Source organism: Stegodyphus dumicola, chromosome X2, assembly GCF_044657685.1.
Source record: "Stegodyphus dumicola isolate Sdum_Otavi_A_Nest chromosome X2, ASM4465768v1".
Classification (NCBI taxonomy): Eukaryota; Metazoa; Arthropoda; class Arachnida; order Araneae; family Eresidae; genus Stegodyphus; species Stegodyphus dumicola.
In genome coordinates this window covers 44612810-44637132 of record NC_140781.1, presented here as the reverse complement: position 1 = coordinate 44637132, position 24323 = coordinate 44612810, and the positions used below count along the sequence as shown (strand labels likewise).

General features: G+C 34.4%; 1 protein-coding gene across 3 annotated transcripts in view; it reads right to left on the bottom strand.

Moving 5' to 3' along the window:
- Window positions 1–1871: 1871 nt before the first annotated feature.
- Window positions 1872–24323, bottom strand: part of LOC118180501 (uncharacterized) — a 524461-nt gene continuing 502009 nt past the window's right edge. For all 3 annotated transcript variants that reach the window (XM_035349588.2, XM_085809646.1, XM_085809645.1), the window contains exons 23-28: window positions 16832–16918; window positions 16580–16647; window positions 14446–14594; window positions 13222–13396; window positions 10176–10346; window positions 1872–7156 (exon numbers count right to left, since the gene is read on the bottom strand). In XM_035349588.2, the coding sequence (XP_035205479.1) occupies window positions 6879–7156; window positions 10176–10346; window positions 13222–13396; window positions 14446–14594; window positions 16580–16647; window positions 16832–16918 (928 nt within the window). In that variant the 3' untranslated portion in view covers window positions 1872–6878. The remainder of the gene's footprint in view (window positions 7157–10175; window positions 10347–13221; window positions 13397–14445; window positions 14595–16579; window positions 16648–16831; window positions 16919–24323) is intronic.

Sequence of the window (24323 nt, the reverse complement as noted above, 5' to 3'; positions counted from 1 at the left end):
GCGCTCACAAATCATTATGGGAATATCCATTTACACTTATTAAAGCATGCCTGAAAAAAGCATGTCTGCGATGTTATCGTCATGTGATGATTTGTAGATACTTTATTTTTTACCACGATATTTTCAACGACGATGTTTTGTAACCGCTTTATTTTCGACGACGGTGTTTTGTACCACGATGTTTTAGAACTGCGATGTTTTCTCTTTGCGATGTTTTCTTCCACGATGTTTTGTAGCATGACGTTTTCGCCTTGCGTTGTTTTCTCCGTGACATTTTCGTTTGCGATGTTTTTGCCGCGATGTTTTCGGCTGTAACCAATTTTTATTCATGAGAAAACAGTCAAAATCTATCTTATCATATTAAAGTTTTTGTTTTGTTTTGTTTTTTTGTTTTTGGTCTGTCATCGAAATGATGAAAACGTGTTAGATCAATTTAACATTAAAATTCTTGAAAAATATTTCTTCATGAATTCATTTAAAATTATTATTATTACTATTATTATTGCTCATGTCAAGAAAGTATGTTTCGTATCAATGGTGTACATGAGAAGCAGTTTTTTATGTAAGACGCAGTTTTTGATTATATATTTGATGAATAATCCCCTGCCACCACAGACCTGAATATTATCGAACCTTTGAGGTCTACATTGGAACGGAAAGTGCGTTCTCGTTATCCACCGCCAACATCGTTATCTGAACTTGCCACCGTTTTGCAGGAAGAATGGTATAATATTCCCTTGGTAAACATACAGGAACTGTATTTATCCATTCCTAGAAGACTGCAAGCTGTTTTGGATGCCAACGGGTTTCCTACACCATATTAAGCAAAGAAACATGTTTTTTTAAAGGTGTTTCCATATTTTTGTCCAACCCCTGTATTTTATTAACTAATAAATTTTTGCTGAAAACGTAAGAAGGAAACTTAAGCATAGAAAATTAAATGTAACTTATAGATTATACTTTACATGAAATATTACCAGTAAAAACTTTATAAAAATGATTTATTAATGGCCTTTGTTAGTTAACTATGTCGGTTTAAAATTCTATTAAGTGCTATAAGTTGCATTAATTTTTTATGCTTAAGTTTCCTTTTTATTTTCTCAGCAAAAATTTATTAATTAATAAAAAATATGAAAGTAAAAATTATCCTTCTTTCCATCTTGCGCTCACAAATCATTATGGGAATATCCATTTACACTTATTAAAGCATGCCTGAAAAAAGCATGTCTGCGATGTTATCGTCATGTGATGATTTGTAGATACTTTATTTTTTACCACGATATTTTCAACGACGATGTTTTGTAACCGCTTTATTTTCGACGACGGTGTTTTGTACCACGATGTTTTAGAACTGCGATGTTTTCTCTTTGCGATGTTTTCTTCCACGATGTTTTGTAGCATGACGTTTTCGCCTTGCGTTGTTTTCTCCGTGACATTTTCGTTTGCGATGTTTTTGCCGCGATGTTTTCGGCTGTAACCAATTTTTATTCATGAGAAAACAGTCAAAATCTATCTTATCATATTAAAGTTTTTGTTTTGTTTTGTTTTTTTGTTTTTGGTCTGTCATCGAAATGATGAAAACGTGTTAGATCAATTTAACATTAAAATTCTTGAAAAATATTTCTTCATGAATTCATTTAAAATTATTATTATTACTATTATTATTGCTCATGTCAAGAAAGTATGTTTCGTATCAATGGTGTACATGAGAAGCAGTTTTTTATGTAAGACGCAGTTTTTGATTATATATTTGATGAATGTAAGAGACCTGTTCAACATGAAAATATGTTGTCGTATTAAATATTAATCTCAGTATAAATGGCAATTAGGTATAAATGATAACTTCAGTATTAATAGATGATAACTAGGAATTCCACTGCAACACTTTTTACTCAACACTGATACATAAACCACCAACAGTACTTTTCTTAGAATATGTTTCCAGAAAATATTTACAAATAAGACTTCTGCTGTGATCAGGAATGTGCATGCAAAGTAATAAACAAGTATATAACTTCTGTTACACTTATATAAAAGAACATTCTATTTTCACAGTTAAATATTTGGTTATTTCACTGTATTCACAGTATAATCCAATACCATATAAAACGTTATGCGAAATATAAGATATGATAATCACGAAAGTAAGATATTAGATTGAACAACTGACTTTAAAATTTCGCAGTATGCTATATAAATCAGCAACATGTGCAAATATAAAACATACAATGTGTTAAAAAATTATTACATAAATTTTCTAAAAGTACTTTTTAAGTTATTTTTACTGATGTCTGTATATATCAGACATACAGCAGAAATTTTAAAAGGAACATTGCAATAGATTTTTTTACTATATATATCACATTCAAATAAAATCCACAACTATTTAAAAACTTCAACACTTAATGATAACCTTGCGGAAAGTTTTACGTTAGAAAGAAGTGATAAATTTTAAAATAAGTTTAAGAGTACTTTTTGACGTGAAAAGTTAAGTTTATGAAACAATTTACATATATTAAGAGCTTCATACACGTATTACATACTTAAGGAAGTAAATTATAAAAGATAATTGAACTATAGGAAATGCAAATGTTTCAAACTGTCTCATAATAAAAAAATTTTGAAAAATTCATGTGGACGTTGACCACAGAATAGACTTACATTTCCTGGATTAAATATAACAGCTAATGCTTTCCATATAACATTACAGATACATCTGCTACAAATTTTAACATTTATCTTAAAGCTTTGACAATTGTTTCTCGATACTTCTGCATATACTTAATAAAGTTCATATTTTATACAACAGTTTGCAAATTTTACTATAGTAAATATCACATATTTAAAAACACTTCGCCAAAAACAATTTGTTCATTCAATACAGTACGTATATAAGAGAACATCATAATACATTGATATTTTACGTTTAATGATTTTTGCATGCCAAATGTTTACAGAATAAGAGCAAGAACATAATAAATAGCTGATTGAGATTAAAATTTCCAATAAATGGACAGGTTTTTGTTTTATCCATGCAGATGAAGACTATATACATTAAATTATTTACATATACTACAGTGCTGGAAACACTGCAGACATTTTCAATCATTGGCACAAATGATTTTAGTGCATTTTTGAAAGCACTCACAAAGCAGTAATCCAAGGTGATATTGCATTGCTAGTTCACATCACTTGGCAAGATAAATTATTTTTACATAGAGATATGTTCTGTTTTCATATCAGCAGCAACAGGTAGGATAAAAAATTGTTAACACTTTTCAGACGCACACATTCAGAGATTATATAAAAAGTGTGTTTTTTGCAGATGGATAACAATAAATTTTGCACTAACCAAAACAGAATAAATTTACTGTCGAAAATATTTAACATCTCCCCCGTTCCCCCCAAATGGCCTGACACTTGCTCGTTAAGCACTAGTCAAGAATGGCGAAACCAATCGGTCATTTGCCAAGCTAAATTAATTTCACACATATGGAGCTACATTTCCATACAAATACTATTTCAGTAATTATTTATTATAAACGTTTTGATAACGCATAAGCTCAATAAAATATGTTCCTATAAGTACGTTTGATATAAATTTTTTAACGTACATTTAAGTATCAATGATACACTTTTGGTACCTTTTGTAATTACAAAAAAAAAAAAAAAAAAAAAAAAAAAAAAAAAAGAATTGTAGTTTAAATTTTAAACAGTTAAAGGTGAAACAGATAAAATTTATTCTTACAGTCATGAACAACCTTAGTTAATCTAAGTATACATCATGTCAAAGCCCTGTTTCTGATGCCATTACTATTGAGCATAGCTAAGTTTGTCAATCTCTAAATGCATGGAAAGCTCAAAAGAGTTAAAACTAACAATTTAAAAATTTATTTACACTCACAAAATTCCACCTATGTGCACACAACTGCTCTTAAAAAAACAGAGCACTTAGAAGGAATATAGCAACAACTTAAATTTTTTTCAGATTATGTAAAATATGCAATACAGGACAAATGATCAGCATTTTAGTCTCACTGGTCCATATATTCCGAAGATATATCAGTAAAAACCCAAAACGTACTCCTATGTCAATTAGTCTTCATTATTTTTTAAAGCTTGTCACAGCTACAGAGGAATTTTAATCCTCGTGCAGTAATGAGTAAGGATGCTTCTATGCTGTGCAAAGACAACTGTGTAATCAAATACGTATCTTTGACAGAGGATGTATCACTGGCAAAAGGAAAATCAACGCTTCTATTCCTGAGTAGGTAAATGGTAGGGCTGAGCATTTCTGTGGTTAAACGAGTACGGAGAAACTTGTTCTTAAGACGAAACACGAAGAGAATATTCTGGACGTATAAGCAGACAACGCCCAGAAGGGATCGTCCTCTTAGGAACCTTTGGGTGACCATGCACGCCATCGACAGTATTTTCAACACTGACGCAGCAAAGGTGAATGGTAACACGTCAGTCAATGTTATTTATCAGTATGTCACCGTTTATTATGCTTTGGATTATAGGCACATCAAACGCTTCTCAGATTACCTTTGACACTTAGACAACGAACTTCCAGAAGGAAGCAACATGCATCGAACTGTTTTAGATTAGCAGTAAATTGTTGAATGAGCGGCATATCATCATCTTTTCTGATTACTTACGGTTTTGCTTAGGCAAAAATATTGGTGGTATATGTACCCAACGCCGACAGGATGATAGACTATGAGAAACGATATTCGCATGCGGTGAACCGCACCAACAAGGAGTGCCTTTTTATGGGATGCTATTAGATTTAACAGAAAGTCGCCCTTCATAAAACTTCAAGACACACTAACGAGTTCAATGACACTTTACTACCAGTCACCTGTGCTTACTTACAAGACCTCTTTCAAGTAATTTTTCAACAGAACAATGGCAATCCTCATACTGCAGCAACAACGAAACCTTCTCCAGAATTAATAATGCCTCACTCCTTTCTTAGCCGCTTGGATGATGACTCATTGCAAATTTCATGATTATCAAACGAAGAATGATGTACTTATGACAATCTTACACCAAATCTTGATGAATATTCGAAGCGAATTAATGCAGCTCGGATGGATATTCCACAACATACTATTGAAATTTTATTTCATTCTTTGCCATGGTGACTACAGCAAGAAATACAATTCAGAGGTGGGTACTCAGAAAACTAATTGCATCGATGTACAGTGAAATGTTAAATCATTTGCTCTGCATTGTCTACTTTACATATCCTGAAAAAAATACAATTTGTAGTCGCATTTCTTTAAGGTTTTGTTTTTAAAGAACAATAGCGTGTTAGTAAATACGATTATTTAGTATTACAAACTTTACACTCGCACGGAAACATCAACATCTTAGAAGAGTACATTCACATATTTATAGCTTCAGAATCTAATGGACAGAGAAAAATCGCATCTTATAAATATACAGCTGATATCACATATACATGCAATAATAATGAAGATTAAGAGATTTTTATATGAAAATTCACATACATATATTTCTTAATAAAATGATCCTGCATTACATTTTTCTAGTCTAATGATGAAACAGATGAGCTGATCACAACACGAAAGCTTTACAAAGGCTAGGATGTGATAAATCACTTTAGCCTTATGATTCACTAATGTTTCTCGAAACGTTATACCAAAATAACCTCCCATTTTTTTTGTTTTGCTTTTGCATCATGACATTAAAATATGCCTCAATAAAAAGGAATTCTTCAAAGAAATCAATTTATGATTTGTTTCATTGAAAGATGAATTATTTTACAATGTAAATGAAAAGTATAATACAATATTGAGTAAAATTAACAATCACTGAGAGTGAAATCAGCTGTCATGTTCTGACCATTCATTTAAAATTTACATTCACTAGAATGAAAGATTAAAAAACAAGAAGATTAAAAAACAAGAAGAAAAATCTTTACAACGAATTACATTCTATCATGCATTACATGCACCCAATAAAATACAAGTGGCTCAAGACTCATATAAATGCATTAGCAATATATATAGCAAATTGAAATACTTTCCAAATATACACAAATGCATGTTTCAAGTAAATTTTTCAGCATCTTATTCATGGTCCAATTATCAATGTGTTTCTTTACTAAGCAATGCCAAGAAACATTTAAGTTAACACAAAGGACAGGAAATGGAATGTTAAACTGAAAGTTTTATGTATCATTAAATCATATGTAACTTTTATACGCATTTTCAAAACATATTAATTTTTTAGTAATAATAAAAATTTACTTTAAAGTACCTGATAGGTAATTGAAAATTGTGAAACGATACCAACATGACTGAAGCAGTGAATAACTGAAGAAAGTTGGTTACTTTCTTCAGTTTTCACAGACAGCTTTATTATTATCAAACATAATTTAAGACTCAATGTTTGAGATTTCAAAAAAAAAAAAAAAAAAAAAAAAAAAAAAATTTACGATATGAGCAATAAAATAGACAATATTTTATGGACATTTTATTTATGAAAAATCACCTTCTTTCTATAAAGTCATGGTGGTTTTACATAAATAAATTGCATAAATATTGTTACTCTACATCAATTGAAAAGATGGAAAATATACTAAACAATGTCAATTTAGAGCAAATATTATTATGCACTACTGAAGAATACTTATCAGTGATGAGAATATATACAAATTAAATTCATAATGAATAATACTATAATAAAAGCATATGTATGCATGCTTGTATGTATATATGGCTTTTTAAAATTATGAAATTTATTACATGCATTATCACCATGGAATAGTGCTATGGGCATTTAAACAAACATCACTGTAATGTATCACAGACAGAATGACTGATATTGGCTATTCACTGCTTTTATCACACTTGCCAAAGCAGCAAATGATTGGTACTGTCATCACGACCAGCTGCTTCCCCAAGTCCAGAATTCTGGAAGTCCTCATAACCATCACCTCCACTAATAACTAATAGTTTACTGCCTGCTGAGGCACTAGTGGACGCCCGGCGGCCACTTGCTCCTTCTTTAGTTCGGGTGCGGAGGGCATACTTGTTATAGCCTGTCATGTCCAAAGATGTTCCTGGAGACATCTCTACACATGTCAAGAAACGAACATGCCCTGTGTGCCCGAATGGAAGTCCTAAGTGAAAGAGACATTGCATTTATATAAATCATTTAGAATTTCAGAAGAGTAAATGATTATTTACATTACAAAATTACAAAACTGCGATAGAAATTTATGAATAATTCAGAAGTTAAATAAACACCTAACACTATTTTAAAAAAAGGTAGACATAAAAGAAATCCTGATCTTTATTTAAAAACATATTAAGGACCTTCAATATTAAAATCCAGTTTGCAAATAAAATACACTCTATTTACGATTCAATATTTTTTTCTTTTTTAGACAGTGCTTCAACGTTGTACCAATTCTAAGAATTATTACAGAGTATGATAAATACAGTCAACTCCCGATAAATTGGACTCTTTCTAAAATATAATTCAGTTTATTATTACTGAGAATGGAAAAAACTAATCCGGGATTCGAGTTCCGGCGAACGGGCTGAAGCATGACCTGTTTCGTGGTTTTTCCCATGTGTAACATGGATACGAGCCAGTTTCCTAGCAGATGATGTCTGACAAAAATACAAAAGGCTTTGACTGACCTTTTTTAAGCTAATTTAAACTTAATGGCATTGTTAACGTTCTGTTTATTAATACAATTTATAATTTAGTTTCTTCATTTATATTGTCGTTTATTTTCCCGTTATTTATAGGCATTTCTTTTGTTTCGAATACCAATTTAATTCTGCAACCAAATGAACTTATTCTTCAGAATAAACTACTTGAAATTCCAGGTTAAATAATTGATAGTAGGTCTGTTAATATATGGTATAGTTTATTCCTCTCTCTTGCGATTTTTAGCTTTCTTCGCATTACCCGTAAGGTTTAGTTAATCGCTGACATCGTTTAGTTAATCATGGACATCGTCCCGGTGTTAACCCGTTTAGTCAAAAGTTGGCTCTAATTCTAAGATCTAAATTTATTAATTTTTTCAACTTAGTGAAATGCTCAAATATTCGGAATTTTCGTTTCATCTCCGTATAATATGATCTTTACCTTACATATTCCATTTTTGCATTTTATACTGTAAGGATTATGTTAATTTTATTAACAGTTAAATTTTGAGTTAAAATCTTTTCCTGTCAAATTCTTAACTTCAACTTACTACTTCCGGCCAGAACGTAGTTTTAGAATCACTCTGAATACATAATGAGGAAGAGCGGTACTTGCCGCGAAGTTCTACTTGCTGAGAGAGAGAATCAGAGTTTCTGATTAGCGAGCGTTCGTCTTTTTGGCTACTCTCTCTCAAAGCTGTTATTACGCTCGGCCGTACTCAGGGCCTTGATAGCTTCGCAGTCAATTAGAGTTAAGGGGCCAATTCGGTTAGAATTTTGATAGCTTCGTCTGTCTCTCTTTAGTTTAAATTAGTTTTAGTTTACTTCTTAGCCTCTTAAGTTCAAGCCCAAGTGTCAGCTTTTATTGTACACTCCCAGACGGAGTTCTGTTAAATCGTGTTTGAATAATAAAGGGTTATTTACCCTTTCATATTGTTGTTTCTTGTCACACGAACTCAAGCGATTATTCGCTTAACTGTTCTTAAGATTCTTCACGTTCAACAATAACTTAGCATTTACAAAATGAGGAACTCTACAATGCCAATAACTGGATAAGCTAGTCCACAAATGCGCAGTTCTGGCTTTTATCCCTTGTCAACAGAAGAAAATCTTCCTGTTGTGACAAGAAAACTACTTTGAGCGTAAAAAAACCTCAGCGCGGTTGAGGGGGCGGCAACGTTCCCCGGATAGGGGGCAGCTAACGGGCCCGTCATCAAGCTTCTGTTGGTCTCACATATTGGTGGTACTCAACATCAAACTCATAAAATGTACTTGGTAATGAGTACGCTGCATCGGCTCGGCAATGCTCTTGATGGGTTCGTCATTTCGAAGCAGGTTTATGTAAGTTTAGCATGTCGGTTATAGGAATATACTAGCATTGTGACCGGATAATTCCAATAGTGTTGTGACAAGGAACTGCTCTGAAACATATCTTCTTTGCAATTAGCAGTGAAGACACAAAACTGTGGCAGTGCAGGTTATGCACTACTTTCACAAAACTGTGATACTGCAAGTTATACAACTTTCACAAAACAATGTCATTACAGGTCATGGAGGACAATACCAAAGGATATGTACAATGCTATCCATTTATTAGACACTTGACATGTTTAAAAATTGCAAGTACTTGGGAAATATAACAATGCGCACGCTTAAATATATTTTCCAGTAGCAAATTTTTGATAGAACTGTGATACATATTAAGAATAATATCTTAGAGTGGAATATGATATGCCCATTGCTATACGGTTGAAAATAATTCAAAGACTCAAACAGGTCCACAAAAACAAACAAAAATCTGTTATCAACAGTAGCATAATACTGGGTGGAAGTAGGGACTATTCACAAAGCATTTACGAATTAAAAGAAAAAAAAAGTCACAGAATACAAATTATTAAATGTTTCAAAATAATTCACGATATTTATATTAAGTACTATAGCTTTTGGAAAAATGTGATGCATATTTCTCCGTGAGCATGTGCAAAATGTTGTACAGACAAGTAACAGCAGCAGCAATCTTACTCAATGCCTTAGTAGGACCACTGCTAATTTCATAGCCCTATACTGTATTCACCATGTTCGTTTTTTAATGTACTTCTGATTAATATACCATGGCTGGGTAAAGTTGGCTTGCGAAAGGGAAATTTTCATGTGAAATTACAAAATTTCTCTGCTTTGTAACCAAAGTGGTGAATACATATTTAAATGGGCCGTGACGGGTGAAACATCGCGTAATATGAAGATTTCCACTGATGAGAGAACAAGTAATACACGAAAAAATTCTCCAGAATATTACTATAATCGGAAAACTACTGCAAAATAATATGCACAAAATTAAGTTTTCCTGGATATGAGGTTCAGTTTTAAATTGAACACTCCATATAAGCACAAAAGTACACAGAATTCACTTTGACATTTTGATATTAAAATTACAAATTTGATTACAAAGTTTCTCTTACCGTTGTACAAATTTAAATTTACCTGAGACATTAGGTATGTCATCAAGACTTGTGGTGGATGAAGTGAGATGTGGAAGAGGTAATATTAAAATGACACCAGCACTTGTGCCTACCCAAAGCAAATCTTTACAAGCCAGCATAGCAGTCACCCTTAGGCATGCTGCTTTATGTTGTCGAATGATATCATCACAACCTATGTCAGATAAATAGATTAATTTAGATTAAAAACAAAAGGCTTTTATTATTCCTTATAATTAATAATTTCTGTAAATATAAGCATGTATAAATATTAATTCATGTTTAAATGCATAATGCAAAGTTAAAAAAAGCGATATTTTTATATCTCCAGTTGTAGCTAGCAGATCAATAAATTTGAAATTGAATTTCTCCTTAAATAATACATTTATGGACAATGTAAAATATGTGTATATGTTACCGTGAAAGACCGAACTTGGAGAATGTCGGCTTTCACCGGAGAATATCAACATTCACCAAATACGTCGGTGAAAGACCGAATATTTCACTACATTCTTGTATATTCGGACCCTTACCGGTGTATGTCGACAATCACAGATATGCTCTGGTGAAAGTCGAAAAGAAAGGTCATAAAGTGCCATAATAGTTTAAGTTGTTGCAATAAATAAGATTTGAATAACATAATTTAGTAAGTTTTTTATTACTGTTATTTTATTTTCTCATTTAGAACGCACTGTATAATTAAGTAAGTTTTAAACTTCTATTATTTTCCTTTCTCATTTTGAATGTATTGTGTGTTTTAGGTTCTCATGTTCTTAAGTTCTTATTTCAAGTCTCAAGTTCGTTTATTCGCGACAGAATTACGGAGAAGAAAATATAATATTGTTATAGGTTTAACATTCACCATTAGTACATGGTGACCGGTGTAAGTTAGAAATAAGAGTATTTGGAAAATATTTCGGACATACACCAAGAGACTATGTGAATGTTGACATTCACCGGTGAAAGTCGACATTCTCCAGATTTCGGTGTTTCACCGTAACATATATAAATAAACGTATAATGTATGAATCTCATTTCATCCTCGATTTTCCCCCTTATTTTTGAGAAAAGTCGGTTTCACACACGTATTCACTTTAAAGTACTTTGTAATTAAACAGAATTTGGGAGAAAAAGGTCACATAAATCTCCTTGTTAAATTTTTATCATGGCACCATATAAAATATATCGTTTATCATAGCGCAGGAATTGCAACATTTTAACTTTAAACCCAAGCGGCTTTCTATAGCAAAGATTTTAACTATGCAATCGTAACGAGTTGATTCGTAGGATTCTGAGATGATAAATTTGCATAATGTTCATTTTAAGTTCTGAGTACATGTATATGAAATCTAATACATGTCCCAGTTGATCCTTTCTAGACATGAAAAGTTCAAATTAAAATTTATCGATCGCCTAAACCGGATACATATTAGAACTGTCCTCCATTTTTTTGCAAAGTGTACTTTTTTTTTTAATTACATGATAGGGTATTTAGCATTTCCTCATTCAAAAATGATTCTGGTCAAATATTTTTAAAATCATAATTAATCATACGTGAATAGTCATTTGGATGTGATTTTCAAACACAATTCCTAATTTATTAAGCATTCATATTTAGCCATAAAAAGAATATTATTATTTCTAACGACTCTGATGGACAATTGTCCTTCATAAGGTTTTTAGCTCAATGTCTGCTAGAGGTAAATTGCAACTCGCTAACAATTGCTTGGGATTGTGATTGCGAGAAGCAAAATTGCTTCCCCTAAATAATGGACAAAATACACAAAGTACGCAAGAAAACATTGAAATGCGCAGTATATATGTATTTACACGAAAATTATAAAAGGTACATAAATTACAATATATAATAATAAGAGCAACTTTATACTAAGAATGCTTTTTGCATGAAGGATGGAACAAGGTAGTTAGAATGCATGGATAAAAGTGACTATGTAGGATGCAATTTCAGTTAGTTACATTTTACGTAAGAAATTTCATGAGTTCCTGAATTCTATGAATAGCATGGTTCTTTAAAAACTGCTGCTCACCAGATACTCTAAACCTGCTGAGAGTTCAAGCAAGTCCCTATGAGTAGGCACTTAACTATAAGAATTATTCATAAGTCAGCGAAACATTTTAAAAATTCATTACAAGTATATTGTGTAGTCGATACCAGATTTTATTATACTTAAAAAATAGAGATAAATTCATTAAATATTTTTGAAAGTTTTTCATAAATTCAACGTGTATATGTTTTTTAGTACAGCAAAAATCTATATATAAATGACAGGATTTATTTGGACACACCGGAACGTGGACTGATGCCACTTTGTGAGGTATTTTCTTCCTCCTTACTGGGTGCCTTCGGGATCTTATTAAAAGTATGTCCGTCTAGTCAGGCGGTCTGAAGTTCAAATACCAGCAAAGGCATTGCTCATTTTTGTTTTCCCGGTCTAATAAAATTAATGATTCTGCAGCTGTTGAATGAAAGCAGCAATGATTAACTCTTTCAAGAAAAACGTTGTCTAGCTCACTATTGCAAAGACTGCTTTCACAGATGATCTCGAAAAAAAATTTCGAGATCATTTGTGAAAGCATTTTAATCAAAATTTGCCAAAAAGGTAGACTAGATCAGGATTTGCAACATTTCTCTCTCTCTCTTTTTTTTTGGGGGGGGGGAAGTGAATTCAACGTACTATAATATCATTTTCTGAAATATAATATCATTTTCTGAAATTACGTTCTATAATATCATTATCTAATTATTATAGAAATATACTATTATATTTCTATAATATTTAGTAATTATTATAGAAATATTTATTTATTAATTATTATATTCCTATAATAATTAGTAATTAATTATATAATTAATTTCTATAATACTATTATATTTCTGTAATAGTACTAATTATTATATAAATTACGTTCTATAATAATTACTACTATAATATCATTTTCTGAAATTACGTTCTATCAAAATATTTTGGCAAAATGTTCTTTAAAAAATTTTACTTTTGAGATTTTTAAATATTGCTATTCTTTCATACCTGATAGCATTTTAGTAACGGCTGGAGCTACGTTTATATCAAACAGACATTCATAGCTGGTGGCATGGAAAAGACGAAGAATAGCACTGTGGTGGAGGGCAATCCAGACGCCCAAGCCAGAAGTAACCATGCAGAGTACAGTGCGAGTGGTGTCACTGCTAACAGGAAAGGAGTGCTGAAAAATATGTACATTATGACACAGCTTGAATTCATTGGAGTTGAAACTGAAAAGTACATTAGCATTGCAAGGTAACAAAACAAACGATCATATTTCATGCTCAAAATTTAAAACTAAATTAAATTAACAAATTCAAGAAAATTAAACTGTGAGATCACAGTTAAAAAAGCTTAAGACTTTATAGTCACTTAAATGCTTTATGTTTTAAGTTCGAAAACTAAAACTGATAACGCAGTAAATGAAAATAAGGCAAAAGAAATTTCAATCATTCTCTTTTATCAAAAACATTTCTAGATAAATTTTGTATACTATATTTTCAAGCCCATCTAAAAAGCAGTTTCCTGTATCTTGTTTTTCAAACTGTTACTAAATTATTTGCATGATATGGTATTTTTCAGGCATATATATAAAATTATAAATACCTTAAACAGCGCAATTATAAGCTCTGTTCTTAATTTGCATTTTAATAAAGGTATAAATATAATAGAAGAACTGCAAGTTATTTTACCTTTCCAGATTTACGAAATAGCATTTCCAAAACAATTTTAATAATGAAGATTTAAAATTCTTGCAAGAATCATGATGATCACACTCCTAAGCAAAGGAAGTGAGTTAAAATAGCTTTTAAAAAATAACTGTATCGTGGAAATGGGCAAAGAATAATTAAAAAAAAAAGATTCAAGCAACTGCTTTTCAGATGGCCTTGACAATGCAGTATGTAAAATTTGTTTAAAATTAATTGAACTGCAAATTATTAGAGAAAGAAAGTTAGATCCTATATCAGCATATTGAACTGGGACACCTAAATTGCAAGTTTTTACTTCTTTGTAGGAAGTATCGTAAACGCGAAAAATTTCGGGTATTATATTTCAACGGAAATATTTATTTCCGAATCCATTTTCACAATTTTTTTTGAGTGGCGTCTGTATGTTCTTTTATAGCGCATCCCGTTTGCATTCAGTATGTTAGTTCTTGTATTGTAATAAAATATTTCATCTCAAACTAGAATGCAATAGAAAAGATAAAGAATCTAAAATTAAGAGTACCTCTACTTGAAGATTTCCTGTATTTAGCACATGTATGGTATTTTGGCAGCCACACCAAAGCTTACCAGCCACAGCCAGCATTTTTGTTACTGGAGCAGATGCACTGCCAATGTTCACGTTTTGAGGCTCTGAAGTACACCATCCACCACCTGAAATAATTCATTAAAATGTTCGTTAAAACGGAAGTTTAACTCAGAAAATTCTCGAAACAAAAATAGGGGAACTCATTTTATTATTTTTTCAATAAAGGCTTAATAAATGTATGTAATAAAGTTCGAAGGAATTGTTAAATAAAAATATGTTTAACAATTCCTTCAAACTTATTCTTTATTAAAACAACACAAGGTTTGCAATCTTTCGCTGAACAGATTATCAATGAACGCAGTTCTGTTTATTATATATAAAAAATATCTTGTCCCTTAGCCTCACAACAAAACAATTACAACTTCTGACACCCATCGAACATTTTATGACATATAAGTAAGTCTTGTATTCGTTATTTGATCTATCATTTCTGAACATCTGTGAAAACACATCCACAAAACTGCTTTTTATGCCACTTAGCACGTGCCAATATTGATTTCTCGAATTTCTCTCTCTCTCTCTTTTTTTAAATATCAGCCAGCTTGCCTACTTCTGCTGGATTTCAGAAAGCTTTTCTAATCTTACAGTAATATATAAGAAGCACAACAAATTGCTTTGATTTATTTGACTATGGCAAAGCACTCGAGGGGTATCTGCTTAAGAGGAAGGATGCCTTCGTAGTGGACTCAATGTACCTATGTACGTTATACGTCGGGAAAACCACGTGAACGACCCATGCAGCCGGCCCGTTTGCCTGGAATAGAAACCCATGCTAACAACCAGTCTTCAGTGACTTCACCGCTCGGCCGCCAGTTGGCGAAGTACATCAAATGAATCTAGATTAAATGGACTTGTTTTACTATATATTCATTATTGTAACTTAAACCAAACATCTACATAAATGAATAAGAAATTGTTGATAGATTTAATAGTGTAGAGGAAAATTTTGTTTTTAGCCTTTTGTATTAAAAATAATCATTTAATCAATAAACTACAAATTCTGTAAATATTTCGTACAAAACAGTAAACAACTTATAAGGAGTTTTCTTCCTCCTTCCGGCATGCCTTCATGGTGTAACGATACTGCACTCGGCGCGTATTCGAGAGGTCTAGGTCCAAGTCCCGGCGAAGGCATTTCTCATTTTTCATGACTCCTGCTTCAAAAAAACCTAATGACTCTACCAATTTATTAATCATATGTTTAATTCAACAAACTGTTTTTCGGTAATTTAATTTTTTTTAACTGTTACAATAACTTAGTAAGTAAATTACTTCTAAAAACCAAATTTACTTTAATAGTATTTTTCACAATTTAAATAATATAATATTAGTATGCAAACATTTAATCAAGCCAAAGGATATTGTGGGAGAGTCTGCAGCCGAAAAAGCATGATGTATTGAAATTCACAGGGGGGGGGACACAGAGAGAGAGAGAGAGACAGAGTACTGCACCTTCCCTCGCCCTACAGTTCACTATTCCTCTTTTAATAAATCAATTTTTCAATACTTATATACAACGCCTGCTTAGAACGGTGCTTAAGATATATTATACACCGTCCAAGCAGTTGATTAAAAGATATAACAAGGATTCGTTCAAGCGCCAGTAGCGTACATTCATAATTTTTCCTTATGGTTATAAATACTATTTTCTCGCTAACTAGAGTTACTGAATGATTTTTGCAAGTTTTCCACAGTAGCTTACCCCCCATCGACTACAATATATATTCGATATAAATATTTACACAGTTTCTTCAAAATTTAGTATCTTCGTTTGCGATTATTATACTGTTTGCTGTGCAAAAACGAAATCCTGCATATACTTGTGCTATTAGTACTACATTTAAAACACAATTTTCCTGAGATCTCTCCCCCCCTCATATTACAAAATAACAAAACGCATTTCATATACGTATTAGGATAATAAATATTTATGACTGAACGGAACATTTATGATCCAAACTATTTTTCCACTTTTTGATAAACACTTTTTGTTAACGTTAACTGCGAAATTTAACAAATAGAATATTCATGATTTCTTTATCAACCATACCTGTTTCTTTTTTATAAACATGAACTTCACCATTGGCTATTGAAACAAACACTCGATTATCCAAGTATCTGAAAGATAATTGAAATTTAAAAAAAATATATTATACAATTAGCATATATTATACAATTAAACATATACCTCACAATAACTCAATGAAATTTTACGAAATTAAGTCACAGTAATCAGATATAAATTTTAATCATAACAGAACTGTTTGCTATGCACTAGAAAATGTCAAGTAAAATTACTTACATTATGCACTGTATTGCAGCTGTATGCTGGATTTTAATTTTATTTTTCTTGGTTCGAATATTGTCACTGCAATTATACACGTGTATACTGAAATGGGAAAGAAGAAAATTAAGTTACTGTATTTTACAATAAAATACTAATAAAGTACAAGGAAGAATAGCCCATTAACACCCTGTTAAGTTTGCATTGCAAGTGTGATAAGTTTTAAAAATCAAGACTGTTTAGCGGCTAAAATATCAGAACGATGTTATTTACAGTTCTCATGACAAAAACTTTTAACTTCGTGATATTCAGAATATTGCTAGACTTCGAATGTTCGTGAATTATAGTGGTTTCCAATTTATCTTTACGTGTACAGAAACATATGAGGAAACACAAAACATAATAACAGGTAAATAAAACTGAAAAATCGAATATACATACCAAAAAATATATTATGTAACAAATAATACTGAAAAAAGTATCTGACAACGAAATTTTAGAAAATAGTGCATACACCTGGAACAAATATAGACGTCTTACATTAACACGGAAAGTTACCTTACCAATTCGTATGCATACATCACAACGTGATTTCATGCTTACAACAAAGTGGTTTATAAGAATCTTGGGGGAGTGCATTATACTCCGTCCCCAAGGCACTGAGATTTCTTTCAGCTCTCTGTGGAGTTTTCATCAAGAGATTTGGCTGGCCAGTTTATTTATTCATCGCTTTCGGTTTCAAGAAATTTGTCAACAAGAATCGCTGGATATGAAAAACTTTATCTTGGCACTTCCGGGCAGACACAGGTCGCTTGCCAAACACATACAAAGGGAGGGGGAGTACGTCCATTAATCGCAATTTCTTCCCAATACCATTCCATCTACACTGCCGCAATGGCCATATTGAATAATATGATGGGAATAATTCCTGTTTCTAGTTCCATTAAAATTTAAGCAAGTTTGGAATCAGATGTTAAACTGAAATTCGGTTTGTTACTGAAGAGAACAAGATCTACTTGTTGCAGATTCCAGCTTTGAAATTCTCTGCACCGTCAAACTGAAATTAGATTTGTTACTGAAGAGAACGAGATCTCATTGTTGCAAATTCCAGCTTTGAAATTCTATGCAACGTTTCTGGTGGGCTCTATTTTATTGTGAGATCAATAAAAAGTATGGAATAGGTGGTGACAGGTGACGGAGGACGGGGACGCCTGGTGTTTAACGGAGGTAAACAGGCATATGTCCCACGCCCTCCCCTATATAGATACAAGAACTCCCTGGGGTCCCACAAGGGCGCACCGGGAGTTACTGAGCCTTCATGAAAAAATTTTCATGGCCATATAGGGGCTATTCCAGTTTGACATTGGTTTTGTACAGATTCTTATGTTAATGGTTGACCTGGGTGTTCATATGCCATAATGCATACATGAAACATAACATTACATACATGATATATGACATGACATTAAACTTATACATAATACTTGCATGAATTAGTACATACATACTTTACACTTCACATGACATTAGACTACACATACATAATGCATGACATTAATCTACATTTATTAGAGTTATAACCTGACTGTATACTACGTTAAGCTAATTGTATTGTGAACTTGCTAAGTTACTTTATAACTGGATTACTTATAGTTTACATTATTGCTATTACTTCTTAAATGACATTATGCTATATAACAAGATAGGCACACATACTTTGCCTTATAATCATATATGCGTTACTTAAAATAATACACATGGGGCACGCGTTAATGACTACATTACCGATTACGTTATGTTAAAAGTACACATAGTACGACGTATTACACTCATTGATTAAATTACTTACATTACACTATTACTTACATTACTTACATTACACAGTTACTTATACACTTACATATTTACAATTTTAGACATAACACCTGCTAAGTTACAATAGAGACATAGAATTATTGCGCTGTGTATGCTATTATTCCTATGTTGGTTGGCAGATATCCTGCCCTACGGCGCTCAGCTGCTGTATAATTTTACAAATATTTCTTATCGCAGGTGCGTGTTTGATGATGAACCTCTTGTAAGGTACAATATCCGTAGTGGGATATGGTAGGTGATGGCTCGTCGTGAGGCTACAGTTGAACACGTAGTGGTCGGGGGAGCCAATTTCCCCACACACACACGCTTCTGTCATGGAAATAGCACGCTTATAAAAGAAGGTGGGAAAAGGGCCATGCCCCGTGATATAGTTTACTAAAGGGGGTATGGCCTGTAAGCGTTCTTTATCTACTACAGGGTAGAATTCGAAAGTCCTTCTGCCGGTATCTCCATTCTCCTATTCGTGTTGCCATTGTTTATTCCCTATGTCTCTTAGTTGTCTTTTTAAAAATGACGGCGGGATTAGTGCTGAGACAGCCTGTGCATTATTGTTGATTGCTGCCTCATTGGCCAGTTGATCTGCCATCTCATTGCCTGCGATCCCAGAGTGGCCTCTTACCCATTTTAGCTTGATGTTAGATTGCTGGTTGCTATGCAATGTCTGTTGGATTTGCAGGATTATGGGAGATGTGAGATGATGATTCTTTAATGCCTGCAGCACTGACATGCTGTCTGTGCAGATTTCTGTTCGTGCAAGTTGTATGTCATGTGCGTACTGAATTGCCGCTTCAATTGCTATGGCCTCCACCTGGAAGATACTATTGTGAGCTGCAAGATGACCTTTCCATTGACTGTGAAGTGTACCATGCTCATAATAAGCATAAGCACAACCCACTCCGTTATCATGGTTGGAGCCATCTGTGTAGAATTGCGAGGCGACTGGTACATCCTCTATTCGCGGCGTAGATCTCTTTGCTATTTTGACGTGTATGCCCGAGTTTTTATGTGCTGGGTGCACGTGCTGTGTGCTGCCTGGTGTTTCGTACTGCAGCGTGCTGAAGGCTGTGGTGTCGAGTGCAGCATTCTCCTTTAATCTTATTACCCGCTCATATATTGCTTCTAACTTGGCCCTGATGTGAAGGGGTGTGAGCCCGGTAAGCACAAGTGCTGCATTTGTCGCGGTTGTTCTATATGCCTTGCTAATGTTGAGAGCAAAAGGTCTTTGTATTGTTGACAGGGCTTTTATTTTACGGCTACCCATTGGTAGTGCCCAAATAGCTGAGGCATAGAGTACAATCCTTTCTGCAACCGTCAAGTAGAGCAGTTTTTGAATGTAAGGGTTCTGCCCCCAGTTTTGTCCCCGAAACTGCCTGGCTTTCTTTGCAATGTTGGCTGTTCTGACTTTGACTTCTTGTAGATGTGGTAGCCAGGTCAAGCCTTGGTCCCACGTGACTCCAAGGTATTTCAACGTTTTGGTGATTTTCAAGTTTCTGCCCATTAGCTTAATACAAGGTCGTCTCGTGGGGTTTGTACCTGGACGCGGTATGACCATGGCCGTAGATTTCTAGGCTGAGATAACGATTTTCAGCTTTTGGCACGTGTCATAGAATTTGGAGCAAGTGGCGGAGCCGTTCCTCTCCAGTTCATCTCGCGTACGGCCAGTAACTAGCAGTGCCGCATCATCGGCATACGCCACTACTTTGGTGTGGTCAGGCCAATTGAGTTGTAGAAGCGCACTAAACGTAATTATCCAAAGCAGGGGCCCCGCGCAAGAGCTTTGTGGGCAGCCCCTCTCCTGCTTCTTTGTAAAAAGTATGGAACACCAAACCAACGGTTTTCTGGAATTCTCTCTTTTTTCTCTCTTCTGTGGAAGCTTGCCGCAATAACAGTAGGAATTCTAGTGGCGGCTGAACACTCTGAACTCAACTGCCTAGTAATCTAATTTCTGTTGCGATAGGAAGTTGATAACGGGAACCGACCTTGAGAAAATGTTTTCCCTTCTAAAGCCTTGGTTTGGTATTCCAGCAATAATTTCGGAATCCTTAACCTGTTTCCACAGAGCAGAAATTCCCTCTCTTAAAATATTCAGCATAGTTATAAGAACTGGCAATTATTCCATAATTATCAGTTCTGCTTCTAAACGCCCGACAGATCTTAGCTGTCTTTTTCGAATCATACTTCGGTGCCGTAAAAAAAATTAATATTGATAAATAGTAAAATCAAATCTGAATTAGAGAAGATCATGGGGAAATACACTGGTGTGCAAAAATTAAGGACGAGGTCGAAAAATTAGCATATCAGCTGAATGAAGAGGCAGAGCGGACAGAAAGACCGATCAGGAGATTAAGTAAGGTGATGTACGGTAGCACATGCGCAGATATGCAGGTAGACGTAATGGGGGAGTGTCTGAGTAGTATAAAGCATGTTGTCGGTGTAAGATCAGTATTTCTGGCAAAGAGATTGCACGCCGTATAGCAGTTAAAATCACACCGAGTTGCTGCTTCAGAGAGAAATGGCGAATAATCAATCTGTTAGACGACATCTGGATGCTTTTACCCGAGGTCGAATCATTGGGAAGTTGGAGGAAGGCCGTAGTGTGACAAGTGTGGCTGCAGAGTTCGGAATTGCTCACATCATCGTTTCACGACTTTGGAGACAATTTCAAACTACAGGAACAGCTATCCGGGGGTTTAGTAGTGGTCGCCCACGAGGAACCACACCCGCAGATGACCGGTATATTGCCTTACAGGCCAGAAGAAACAGGCGGCAGACAGCGGGAGAAATCGCTAGACACACGACACAGGCGACTGGACGACCGATATCACGTTTTACCGTGGCCAGAAGACTGCACGGTGGTGGTCTTTTGCACGATGCCCTGTACGGTGTGTACCTCTAACGCCTGCCCATCGGAGAAGGCGTTCTCTGTGGTGCCGGGAACACCGGAATTGGAGAGACAATGAATGGGGACGAGTACTCTTTACAGATGAGAGCAGATTCAGTCTGAGTAGCGATTCTCATCGCATACTCATCTGGAGAGAGCGGGGAAGCCGCAATCATCCCTCGAACATCATTGAAAGGGACAGGTATGGAGGTGGCGGTGTTCTCGTTTGGGGAGGCATCATGCTTGGTAGTCGTACAGACCTTCACATCTTCGACGCAGGTTCAGTCAACGGGACCCGTTATTGTAACGAGATTCTTCTTCAATATGTGAGTCTTTTTAGAGGCGCTATGGGTGCGCAGTTCCTTTTCATGGACGACAATGCACCATGTCATCGCACAGTAGCTGCCGAACAGCTCTTAGAGAGTGAGGATATTGAACGTATGGATTGGCCGGCACGATCTCCGGATCTCAATCCCATCGAGCATGTATGGGATTTTCTAGGTAGACGCTTGGCAGCTCGTACCTTACCACCAGTAACGATTCCGGAACTTCGATTGGCGCTGCAAGACGAATGGGCAGCAATGCCTCAATAACTCATTGACACCCTCATTCTCAGCATGGGCAGACGCTGTGAAACCTGCCTAGCAGTCAGGGGAGATCATATCCCCTATTAAAGACCGGATGTTTCTTGCTGGACACCCATCGCAGGGATGTTTCGGCCTTCAGTCGCATTGCGCTCCATGCTACTTTTTCAATAAAGCTTCTTTTTATCCCTCTGATTTCTCTTTTATTAAGTGTTGCTTACATTACTCATGTCCTTACGTATTGGGGATCTAACGGTATTAAATGTGTTGATTTGGAAAGCTTTTGTACAAAGTTATATTGAAAAAACCGTCTCGTCCTTAATTTTTGCACACCAGTGTATACTTTTGAAAAGCACTTGCTATGCCTTTGGATGACATTATGCCATTATTTGCATTTGAGGAACAGGTTTGTCAGACTGGACTGGATACTGATACTTACGTTTGTTGTGTGTTCACTCATTGAAAATGTAAGCCCGAAATTTAAAATCAGGCAAAAATGAATTCTTAATTAGGACGTGGATTTTAAACAAAAATGCACATTACGAGAGGTATCAGACATACCTGATCATATTTGACTATAAATAAAACAACGAGGCCCCCATATATCAATTAAGTTATTAACAGAGCTTTAAAAGCGATAGAAGAAAAATTATGGAATTGGTACTTAAAATTAGGCATAAAGCAATGTGATTTTGAGGTGCATTTTGAATAAAAGGTTATCTAATTCGAAGACGATCAGACATAAGTTCTTTTTATTTAGGAGCAAAAAGTGTTTTCTCCAAAAAGTTTGATTTCAGAAGATGAGAGACTTGTATCTGATTGCACTCCAAATCAATAGAGTTTTATTCAAAAGCTAGGCCATACTAAGGTTTCCACCCCTAGCTTTAAAATTTTACATTGACGTGTTTCTCCTCCTCTCTGAAGAGGTTAGGTTAGGTTAGGTTAGGGGTCTTCACCCAGAGGCCCGCGGGACGCGAGTGGCCCGTTGAAGGCATTTTAGTGGCCCCCCATTTCAATTTGAAGAAAAATTGAAAAATTAAAAATAAAAAAAATTACTTCAAGAAAAATTGCATTGCAGATTTTTGGAGTAATAAAAATTAATTTTCTCTTATTCTTGATATTTAAAATATTTTATTGACATGCCTGATATTATTTGAGATAAAATTTTCTAAAAATGACGAGTTTTTCAATTTTACTTTATCTTACGTAATTTTAAAAATTAAAATTTTAACTACGCATAAAATCTCAATTCCATAAAAAGGGTAGATTCTTATCTCTGTTGTAAAAGTGGTTAATTTCCTTCTGTCTAAAGGACTTAAACACAGGCAATTTCTATATTTCTGAAGTGATTTGGAAGCTGTGTAAGGATCTTAAGTTTTACTAACGTTTATTTTATTTTAAATCTTTACTATCACTTCTTATTTTCTACTTCCGGCCAGAATTAAAAGCGTTAACTTATTTATGCAAAATTTGTCTGGCGAACGCCAAGTACTTAAGTTGTGGCTTTTTGCCAAGCGAGAGAGAGGAAGGAGTTAGTCGAAGCAGGCCGCTTGCCTCAGAAGTTTTACTCGGTTGCTGTTTGCCTTCCCGGCCAGAGGTTTAATCCTCGTGATAATTTTAAACATATTGTAGTGTTAACAGTTCTCTGTACTACATACAGCTTCCTGTTAATTAAGGCCAATCTTCCACGTTTATTATTCCAAATTTAAGTTAGAGTTTAGTTATATTTTTATATTCTTAGGTTCAGACCACAAGTAGTTGGTCTCTGTATTCCGAAGTACGGAAATTATTGTAAAGAGTGAAAAATAAAGGGTTTCGTATGCCCTTCCTGTGTATCTTGTCTGCTTCCCACAGTTTTTGAACATAGCTTTAGTAAGCTCCCTGTTCCGAGTCAGGTCCTTGCATGTTCCCAAAGAAAGTAAGGCGGAACATAGAAACTGATAGTGGCGCCCAACGAAGAAGAATAAGTTTCAAGAAGTTTCAAGAAGAACCCGTGCTGCCTGCAGAAGCGGCTCAGAATCCAGAAATGCCAGCTGCCGCCCTGGAAGGATTTGGTTACATCGTCCAGACCATGCGCGATTCGATGAAACCAGAAGCAACATTTAATGGAAACTCACCGGTAACCAGTTTTTTGGAAAAATTGGATGACCACTTCATGCTCTACCCCGTG